This window comes from Anguilla rostrata, chromosome 5 (assembly GCF_018555375.3).
Source record: "Anguilla rostrata isolate EN2019 chromosome 5, ASM1855537v3, whole genome shotgun sequence".
NCBI lineage: Eukaryota > Metazoa > Chordata > Actinopteri > Anguilliformes > Anguillidae > Anguilla > Anguilla rostrata.
The window spans coordinates 48,004,260-48,015,947 of NC_057937.1; the positions used below are offsets into that span (position 1 = coordinate 48,004,260).

An 11,688-nucleotide genomic window follows, 5' to 3' on the forward strand; every position below is an offset into this window, starting at 1 on the left:
TGCTGGTGCAAACTATTCACTATGCAAACTATGCAGATTGTTTCTAGGAAAACGTATGTGGAAAAATTGGCCACGTCCACAAGGAGAAATTTCCAGTGGAACCATGTGTTCTGATTGGGTGATGTTCTCTGCCCCCTTGTAGAGCTCATGGTCCTGACGCCTTGATCCTGGTGGATGGTCAGCCACTGCAGACCAATGGGGAGCTGGGTCTGTCCCAGATGCTGCAGATCGCCACACAGATTTCCTCTGGGATGTTGTACCTGGCATCCCAGCACTTTGTTCATCGTGACCTGGCTACACGCAACTGCCTAGTGGGCAATGGCCTGCTGGTGAAGATTGGAGACTTTGGAATGTCTAGAGACATCTACAGCACTGACTACTACCGGGTAAGTCTTCTTTGTCTCACTCATGATTTTAGCTGGGTGTTAGAAGAATGTGTCACTGGATTTTAGGAACACAAGGCCTCCAGTCCGTCTACAACAAAATAATTTGTCACAGGCTTCTTGGTTGCAGTTTGTGACAAGCTTGTGATATACAGAACTTGAATATTTGAGTTTTAATTTTTATTTGGCCTTTGAAATGTCATATCTTTGTTTTGCAGCCACCTTTTTAAAATTTAGTTTACTGGAGATTTAAGACCGTATGAATCAAAGATACTTGCATAATAATTGTCAAGGATAAACACAATGAAGTCATAGACTTTTTTCCATTTTTTCATTGTTAAAATGTATATGCTGAAAAGTGTTTGTGGTTTGCAGTCATCAATGCTTTGGCATGCTATTAACAAAACACTATACTCTAAATAGCCTTAAACTCAATCTAATTCCAACATCACACAATCATAAATACTGGTTCATCATCATTACAATTAATACATGCTGTAAATATGCTGTTTGCAGATTACTTATTTTTTTAATGTATTTATTAAAATACTATCGCAGTCTGAAATAAATGAAGCAGTGGATAGATTTCCTCTGGGATCTGAGGGATGCATTTTTGAATGCAAGCATTCCACTTGTAACTGCTGACAATCCTAAATTGCATATATTTTTTACATAATGTAAGAAAGGGTGGAATTGTTCCTTCTGGAACAACCTCAGCAGAAGTAATAAAGGATAAAGGCGCTGTTCAGATCAGCTGACAGCGTGTCTGTGGTGAGACATGCTGACTTGGAGAGTCAACAGATGGCACAGACACATTTTATTTGTTCTGCGAGGACAATCAGTCACATTCAATTTAAAAGTTCTCCTTTTGTAAATGATCATCTTTTACTTCTTATTTCTTTTTCCCATTGATTTTTAGATTACATTTTAAAGATGCGTGTTGGGAAAGGTTGTCTACAAAAGGACCTGAACTCGAGAGACAAGACAAAGTAGCGAATTAATAACAAAAAATAGATCACACTTTTCAGACACAATGAGAAGTCCATTAAGCTTGATAATGGCTTTCGGCAGTCTATAATTCACCTGTGACATGCAGGTGTTATGAATGGCTTTCCTTAAAACCTAAAATACATGCTGTAAAAGGCAGCCAGGAGATATGTTTCATTTTTACCAAAAGTCACATCATTGATCATTTTATTCTGGACAGGTTTGTATTAATGGCACGATGGAAAGCTGACTGCTTACTCCAGTCTTATTACGGGTAAGAAATAGGAGGACATCAACTAAATATACTTTCTTAAAACTAAATAATATAAGAAACAACTAAAGCTATGGCACAGCCTCATTCTTTGTCTTTTTTTTTGTCAGGATTTTAAAAGCCATAATCGTTACCTGAATCACACACATTAGGTTTGACTTGAAACTTAACAGGCTTATTCCAAATAATTCTAGGCCAGTGTGTCGAATTTGACAGCAGGTGGCTGCCTGTTGTTGCATTTTGTGATTAAATGTCTTGAAGAGAACTTGAATTGTTTGAATATTAATTTATAGTGGGATTGGTAGTTTGATTGACCTCAAAATACACATCACACAAGAAATTGCCAATGGACACGCTATGCTTCTTTCTCTATTATCTTTTGAATGTCCAGCTATATTACTGACTGACAAATCTTATGACCAATTGCATTTCTGTCACAGATATCCCTGTTGGCTGTTATTATGATATAGCCTATTGCACATCAAGCAGAAGTAAAAAAATGTATTTAAAAAACTTGCTGTTGATCTATGGTTCGTGAAATGAACTCAGGTGTGTGCAATGCATCAGTTTTCACAAATCAGTAGGCTATTAGGCAATATGCAACAGTCTGGACTGTAGGCAAACTTGGTGCAGGTTATTCTGGTTGATGTCAATGTCAACCAATAACATAAAGCAATGTCTACTGAAAAATATGGAACACACAGAGTAGTCTACATATATTAGATAATAGGAAAATTGTACATGATTTACATATTCTGTTAAAAGAACAACAAAAGTGTGAAGTAAAGCAAAAACAAAAGGCATTGTTTTCATCTTGTGTGTAAAACATGTGCTTGGAATTCTGCCTGAATGATTTAAGACTCCCTCATCAAGAAGTTCAAGTAAATAGTGGAAACCAAACAATGAAAATGCTGTCATCAGTTATTAATGTCTAAGATTCATGTTAGAGTCTGGATTCATGCTAAAAGGGTTAGTCATATTCACCTTTAATTAAATAAATAACATACACATATAAAAGCAAGACACTTGAAATAATACACCGTTAAACCAGATTGAAGTATGATTGTAAGGACTGCTCTAATTTCTTGTTGTTGTTCAGATATTTATCAGCAGTAAGCCTTATCTGTAGTGCATGCCTCTCATCTTCACAGATAACCAGCTGTTCATGGTGGGGAGATATCCATACCCCTCCTTTGAAATGGTAAACTGGGCAGTGTTCGTCCCACAGGCTAGGCTTGATAAATTACGTTAGGTCCTTTATCATGCGTTTATTAGCAGCTCACCGTGCAAGATGTTGAGGCAGCAGTCCTAGGGGTCTCAGGTGGTATATCAGGCCACTTAGTACTGAGATGCTCACCTTGGCTCTGACACAGTCCTGACTGTGCTAGTGCTGACTGAGGTCACCACTCCTTTTTACTAACCCATTATTGGCCAAGGATGCACACAGGAGAATTCTCACACCATGCTGCACAAGTTCTCCTGGCACTGTGACTGTGCATGTGAACTTGTAGACGAGGAATAGAAAAGAAGTGGTGGCTGATTGCTTGTCACTTATGCTATCCAACATTGCTCTGATGGGAGTGTTTGTGTAGGGTAGAAGAATATGCACATAATGTTAAATATTTACCATAGAACAGCATGGCACTGCACACTGGTAGAAGTAATAGAAGACAAAAATGCATGTATTACACGTGTGTGCATTTTTTGACATAGGCAGGTTTAGGAATTTTGGTACTGTTTTGAAGTACAGTACCATCCTCATTTTTATTGCTCTTACTAAGGGCCTTAGATAAACAAGACAAAACAGTGCTTTGATTTTTTTATCACATGCTAAATGACAATCTTTTGGTTTGTATAGCTAATAGGAGTACTGCTGGTTGAGAAAATCACTTTTGTGTGCTCACTACAGGATGTCAGGGGTACAATTACTTCACACCACTTTATGTTGCCTGTATCCGCCAATCTGTGAAAACCATGCTGCTTCCAGCCAGCTAAACATTCACAAACAATTGTCAGCACTTTCCGACATCCTGTCTTTGCCCACCTCTGATCACTGCAAATGTTTGCTGAGCAAAACGAAAAAAAACAAAAACAAAAAAAGCAGCAAATGAGAAAGCAAATGTAAACCTACTGTTGGTGTTATTATGCAAAGTATTCAAGCAGCATCTTTTATACAAACTGCTTGTTTCACATTGAAATAATTCAAAATGTTTATTTTGCATCAGACATTTACTCATTCATATTTGGACAGACATATTCTTGTTTTATGACATATTGGTTAAAAACAAATGATTGCAGGTTTGATTACCTGTCATTGCATCCTTGACCAGTGAACGGTAATTAAGCCGATTTGCCACAGTAAAATGTAATGTGTGCATATATAAACAGCTCATATAATGTGTAAACCATGCAATCATGTTTGAAGAACTCAGATTTAATCATATTTACCATATAAGAAGGGCTGGTCATATTCTTCCCCAGATGAAAGCTTAAAAGGTAAGAAATAGTCTGAAGATGCACAGATCTTAATGTAGGGGACTGAAGGACACCCCCCCCTTCTCCCCAAGTGGGAGTCTAGGGCAGTGCTTGCCCAGCCAGATAGCGGTTCTGCCAGATCCACCGTTTGGAACACTGACAGATCCGAGAGATTAGGAGGTCGTAACAGCTTTGGACACGTTCCCTGTGTCGAGTGATTATAAATTGGAGACACTGCCAAGAACACAGTTCTCTCACATCGCTGACTAGTCATATTGATGTTTGTTCCCCTTGGGGGCCTGAGAGTGCCCTGCAGGGATAAGGCACTGGGAGCGAGATGAGATTGAGGTTTTCACCAGAAGCCAATCCAATGGCTCTTGTCAGAATAATGAAAGCTGAGCATTGACCCCTGTAACCTAATGGGTTGTTAAGCATTGCTGGTGCAATAGTTTCTTGCATTGCCATGTACCTGTATGAGCAAATGGCTAATAAAAACAATCAGGGTCGAAAATCGACAGGGCATCTCAGAAAGGTTCTGAAACATGCATGTGAAGACAAACTGCAGCAATCTTTGCCTGGTTGTTGAGATTGAGTGGATCTCAGGTTTTTTGTCTTCCCTATCACGGGTGAGATTAGTCCTTTTTGCCATGTGGCACAGCTAAATGAAATACAATAATGTCCGTTCATATGGCTGAGCAGCGCTCGAGTCTGTTTTCTCCCACAGTGTAAAGGGGAGGGTAGGGGCGGGGCTACAAGTCCTTGAGAGCCACGTGTTGCCAGGCAATAAGGAGATGAGCCATCTTCATTATCGCACTGTAGCCACAGCTCTGTGCCTCCGGTCAAGTCAGTCCAAATGAAAATAAAGCCAATAAATAACATCACCTACTGGCCAGGGAGAGCTCCCGGCACAGTCTGCTTCTTACTGCAGTGTGAGAGAGGGAGGCAGGCACGTATTGAGATGCCACATCCAAAACACTGCTAGCATACGTATTGTTGGTGAATCCAAGCCTCTGTGAGGTTATTGTTCACCTGCTGGCTCATTTCTGCATGTGTTCAGCTACCAGCTGAGCTGGGGTGTCTTGAATTCTGCAGCGCAGGCAGATAATACTGCATCATATAACACCAGCCTGGATGTGTAGGGTAAAAATAGCTCTTTTTAAATTGAGGTTGTCATTTAACACTATGCATATTACGGATGATACGGAAGAAAATCCTTCCCTAAAGGCTGCAATACGGGACACCGCAATTGTCTTTTAATTAAACAGCATATTGACTTCTGAATTAGCAATGAAACACAATCATCACCTTGTGGTTAGACAGTGCTAGAGATATTGATGAGGGGATAGGGTTGCAGTGTTTTCTCTGTAAATGATACTTATGCTTATAAACACAGTGCTGATTGCACATGGTCTGCCCCACAGCTCAACGTGATATCAGGGGTTTTCTTGTGGCTGCTCAGCCGATTTTAACCCCCTCAGTCGTTAAAGGACAGCCGTCAGTATTTGGTGATTTGCCATGTTGAAACTTGTGCACCTGAACAAATAATTAATAATGATCTGTATAATCTGGTTAATTACCCATACCAGCATACTAAATATACTCTGTTGTCTTTTCTCCAGACCTTGAACCTATATCCTCTAATATATTTAAATGATGTTTATATACTTACAGAAAGGCTGTGCAGTTAAAAAAGTAATTGACAAAAGCATAGTCGAGATAAGTGCTGTCCAGGAACCAATACGAAGTTCAGTGAACAGATAATCTGTAACCCTGGCTTCCTTCATTTCTGTGCTAATGACTAGCCTGGTTTCCTGTCTCTCAGCCTTTCTGTGTACACACATGAAATGTTGGCCTCTTAGTAGATGGTCAGCCACTTGTGAGCACAATGTGTGCCAACATGCCACTGCTAAAGATCTCTGCAGTCCGGCGTGGGATGTGCAGGGCGGGGAGAACATTTCGCCCGATGAGAAAACCGCAATCAGGATTCGAGGTCAATCTTGCGAGAGGACGGTCGGTGCGCGGTCTTCGTGTTGCTGTCTCTACAGTTAGCTGGGACAGCAAGCTGTGCTCATCTAGAAAATGGCCCTGTGTTAGAGAGAACTGCTGTGGAGCAGTCAACGAAGCAGAAACACCAAGACTGAACAGCACTCCATAGATGAGCCAGCCCCTCAGAAAATAGCAGGACATGAAATACGTGCAGACGGAAGAGCTGGCAAAGGCAACAGTGATATTGTTCCCCAATGACTTCCATGTCATGTGCATAAATATTGCATTGAGAAAGGGGAGTTTCACTGATACCATAGTGTGATATACACAGTTCTGTTTTGCAGATCTTGCTTGTTCAGCTCAAGGTAAACGCGCAAAGACTTCCTGGGCTATTAAAAAGTTTCATGCTATAAAAAGAAAACTCTCTTCAGGTGGATTCCTAGAATTTACCAAGTGGCCAAAAACAGGCTTCTTGCTCACTTGCTGGTCATGTTGAGAGACATTGCTCCCTAGCTCCATTGCAGTTGGCTCCAGTAGAGGTCTTTCATCCACCCATTTCAATGTAAGACAACGGTACCAATATGGTCAAAATATATCTTTTGTCATTTAGACAATATTAAAATGTTTTAATCAGGGACAGTTTGCATCACTGAGCATCACTGTATTGCATGCGTTTAGTGGACGATCCGGACCCAGCCCAGACTTCATGACCACATCATGACCCTACTTTGCAGTCTCTGGCTCATTTATACAACATGGTGGGTATTCTTAAGACCAGAATTTTGCAGATATTGTAGATTGTATAAAAATGGCCTGTTAATTATATATTTTTTAAAAACAATACTTGGGGCTGACCTGACTGGTAAAATATTTTTCTATATTTGTAAACAAGACAACAATTATAGTTTATTGCTGGCATATTGGCTCTGTGACCCATGGAGAGATGCATAATAGACAAAAGGTTTCCCCTACCTTGGTGCTCAGTACTAACTTCTGTGGATAATCGGGCAGCTGCAATCTGCTTCACTACAGCTGTGCAGTTCAGCTGCTGGACTACAGAACAGAAAAGAAGTGACTGTTGCCTGCATACATTTTGGATGATGTGAATTCTAGTTTACACCCTCACAAATCAATGCATGATGTTACAGCAATTGTGCAGCAATTATACAAGATTGTGTAAGAGGATAACAGAGAATGATGGGAAGCATATAGAAGAGTATGGAGTAGATGGGGTGATGTTAGCAGAAGCTAATTAGGGTGAAGTGGAGTAGAAACTGAAGGTAGGAGTTGTGGGACGCCAAGGGAAAGAACTCACCAATGTGACCGGTGCAGTTTACCATGAAAAATTAATGTGTGTGGATTATTTCATTTTGTGGTGCGGAGCTAGTCTCTCTGAAATTTGTGCAGGGAGAGCTGAGGGCTGATCCTCCATATTTTGGGCCACAATGGGTGGATGTCTGTCTGTCATTTACCAAATGCTCCCACAGCTCTTTGCACATATCTGCAGTGTACACTCATCCTTTGAAAGTCACTGCTGCAGACATTGAAAGTTCTGTGACCTGTTGATGGAGTTTGAGCCTTTAGTTTTGCGTCTCACCCTTTGTGTTTCTTTATGGTAATTGTGCGTACCTGACAATGTTCCACTCTGTCACTCTGTTCTAATATCATTACACTGCTTCATCATGGAGTATAATATATGTAAGTGTGGTTTAGCCATGGTGGATAACAAACATTCTGTAATTACCCATTTACACAATTCCGTATTTACACATTTAATCAGCACCACGACCATACGTGTTTTCAACATCAATGACCGCTGTAATTAATGTGGAGCCACCACTTAATGTTGAAAAGAACAATACCAAGCAGCTTGCTGAAACGTCAGTCTTGTTCACACTGCCATAGATATGATTAATGCGGTGCAATTGACATGAATAGGAAATAGATTTGAAAACAATTCAGGCTAATGAAATCTGAGTGCTGTGATGATCATTATTGTTTTATCCATTAATATCTAGTTACGAAGGGGCAATGTTTGGGAGGGCGGCATGACTACATATTAAGGTGGTGCATGAGTTAAAACAGTCAAACAGTCTTTTAACAGATTACTTTTTTCCAAAGCCCTGCCTTCTTCTCCTTTGAAAAATTCCCCTTTGGCCTCATTGATTCTCTCTTGCTCTGAATATCTTAGGAATGGTGTCTGTTTTCCTTTGTGGATCCACAGAAAAAAAATATTTCAAAACTTGATATTTACCTAAGATCAGTGCAGGGAAATCTGTCAAGAATCTCTGGAGAAGCCTCCAGCTGTCCACTGTGTAGTTCCTCAAATAACGAGCCAGCGGAAGTGTGCTTTCATTCCCATAGTTCATTTTTATCGCTCATTTTTCTGCATGCGTTGTTCCATACTGTTATGATTGCTGTTTCACGCGTTTGAAACATGTTCATAAACTACGCAGTCTTCCATTATAATCTATTGTAAAGCTGAGTGGAATATTTCTTGTGTGTGGGGCGTTCTCTTGAGTCCTAACAAAAACTGGTCCCTGATATGATGTGGCTAAATCTGGATGAAAGATTTTCTCTGATATACAGTACTTTGGTTTAACCTGCTGATGAAAATTTGATTGTTGGGTGTACAGTTGTACTGAATGCCTATCCGACAGGTAGGAGAACAGGTCTGATGGATGTTTCTCTTTGATACTTTCAGTGGGGGGTTAAGTGGCGATGACAGGTGGGCTCTGATAGTTGGGGTGTACAGTAATGATGGATGCTCATCTGTGATAGCAAGGAGTAAAAAATGGACACTTGCCCCTGACAGACAGGGGGTTAAGTGCTCATTAATACCTGCGTGCCTTATCTGGGTGTAACAGAAATCTCACTTCTGGGTAATATTTAATGTCATTCATGAATGATGGGATTTAAGTACTGATGAAAGCATGTTTGTCATAGGTGGGAGGACACACAATGTTGCCCATTCGCTGGATGCCACCTGAGAGCATCATGTACAGGAAGTTCACCACAGAGAGTGATGTGTGGAGCTTTGGAGTCATTCTATGGGAGATCTTCACCTATGGGAAGCAGCCATGGTTTCAGCTGGCCAATAATGAGGTATGTACATAAGCACTGTATGTAGCAAGACTTGTGTAAGCTGTTCTCTCATTCAGTGCATCAAAGAGAATTATCATCACACTGGTTATCTCACTTGAGTTGTGTATACATTTGTCAATGTACTAATATCTTGTCCGCACTAATGTCTAGTTTGCATGTTTTTGCGCTGTTATGAATATCATGTGCTCTCAGTTTCTGGAGTCACATGTTTGATTTTTGCTGGAATTAAGATTCAGTATTACAGAGTGGCCAATTTCCTTCTTATGTATTCTTTACTTTTTTAATTGAATTTAATATTCACTTCATATTCTGGAGCTGTGTTGTAAAAACCCTTTCTGCCCTGCGTGGAGCAGTGACGAGAACAATGATGCTTTTATCCAAAGTTCAAGAGAAATGCTAATGAGGAGGCAACAAGTCATAGCCCCAGGGCTCATCTACAGCACCATGTGTTGTGTAAGAAGTGAATTTGTCTATTTTCAGAGAAGCTATTTGCACTATATTTTAACCCTGGAGGAGAAACGATTAGAACTCCAGCTTATTCAAGGAGAGTGAGGCAATTAAAGGATGCTAATTCTAGCTGCAACTGTCATGGCTGCTCATTGTCACGTCACTTACGATTCCATTAATTCATATGGACCATCTGCCTTTAAGCCATCAAAAATAACCGCAAATAAAAAACATAAAATATTACGCATGATTTTATGCATAAGATCTGATGAGAGGCTCCCAGCACCATGTATGCCTCTCTTCTCACCATACATGGATACGTCAGTGAGACAATTACTGCCTCAAGGTGACCTTTTCCCCTTGGTGCCCATCACACTCTCTCTCACATTAGCAACATTGGAACTGCCTGTGGTCTATGTGCCCCTGTATTTGAACCATGCATAAGTAGTTGCAACCTGTCACTCTTGGAGCTTGTCTATCACATGGAATGAATAGTGATCTGTAATTTCCTATTCTGGTTGAAAAGAATAGAGTTTCAATAGTGTACAATGTAAAAAATAAAAAAAGAGTAAAGAGTAAAAAGAGATGATTAGATATAGGACCCCATTAATCAATAATTTGTTGATTTGTTGCTGTATTTGTTTATTGGAAGTGGTCATACACATAAGTTACCTCTTATTCATTCTTTGTTATTGGTAAATGTTGGTAAATCCCAATTGAATGTAAATGAGTAAATGCTGTGAGAAATGCCATGTAGAAATTACAGCCTTTTATATGTTTTTATACGTAGTTTCCCATTTAGTTCCCCCATAGTGGCACTAGAAAGATTGTTTTTATTGTTTTTACCTAGATTTGATATTACATGGTCCACTGTATCTCTTGTGGTCGAACTGTCAAAATATCATATGGACCTGCAATGTTGCTTTTTTGCCATAAGGAAATGTGTTTACTCCAGGTCTGGAGACGTTGTAAATATTTGATCGTTGGTACTGCACATTCATGTTCATTTTGATGAAACAGATACTTCTCTGGAAATGTGTGTGGACACTCCACAATCGCTGACTATAGGTTCATTTGATAAATGAGGCCCCTGGAGAGTAGCACACAATTTCCCCATGCTGATACACGTCAAGAAAGATTTTGAGTTGAGAAAGGGGAAAATAATTACAGTTCTGACTGGCTTCATTAACTTCTCCTGTGGGTGTTAAAGTGAATACATTTCCTCTACAGTATACAGCCACTGCTCTCTGTTGTAGTGTTGCAGACTACACAGCACAGTCATTTACACTAACAGAGACACGTTCCTTGGGCCCGGTGCGTACCAGGCTCCAAAACCCTTAGCTCAGCAGTTAAGCCTTTGTCTGGTGGTGTAATTGTTCTTCACTCATGACCAAAAATACCCTGTAGTAAAATATTGATGCTGTGCCAGGAAAAAAAATAATTCGGCATTACTTAATGTTCATGTCTAACTGCATTTTGTGAGAGTAATCTTTGCATTTAATTTGCAATGCTCCTAGTTTAAAGCGGGCTTCAGCCACTTTCGCATGACAAGAGTCAAATGCTGCCTCCGACAGCAAGTAAGGTGGTGAGTGACTACACAAGAATGAAGTGCCGCCAGCCGTTGAAACTTGATGTCACCCATCCAGGAAAGCTGTTTTTTTGGAGAACTTTAACAACTGAGGATAGTAGTCAGTTTTCTGCGATATAATGCTAAATTGTGAACTTGCTTTGTGAAAGCGAAAATCTTGGGTTTGTCCCAAAATGACAACAGTTGTCAATCTAGTTGGGCTAGTTGGGGGTTCAATGTTGATAGCGATAATACAGAATAGCAAACTATAGTAGCACCAGCTAGCCCCAGCTGACTACTTATCTGCCTCCTCTTCCCCAAGGTCAAACTTATTTTTGGGTTATACAGCTCAGGACAATGGCAAGACATATAGAATTAGCTATTCTGCCATGTTTATATCTGCCTGCTGCATACACAGCTGATGTGATTGGACGTGCTACGAAAGGTCAGCTTCAAGCAAGGCTAAA

General features: G+C 40.2%; 1 protein-coding gene across 2 annotated transcripts in view; it reads left to right on the forward strand.

Moving 5' to 3' along the window:
* LOC135255501 (NT-3 growth factor receptor-like) overlaps positions 1 to 11,688 on the forward strand; it is a 185,453-nt gene that overhangs the window by 159,903 nt on the left and 13,862 nt on the right. For both annotated transcript variants that reach the window (XM_064336747.1, XM_064336749.1), the window contains 2 exons: positions 143 to 386; positions 9,049 to 9,207. In XM_064336747.1, the coding sequence (XP_064192817.1) occupies positions 143 to 386; positions 9,049 to 9,207 (403 nt within the window). The remainder of the gene's footprint in view (positions 1 to 142; positions 387 to 9,048; positions 9,208 to 11,688) is intronic.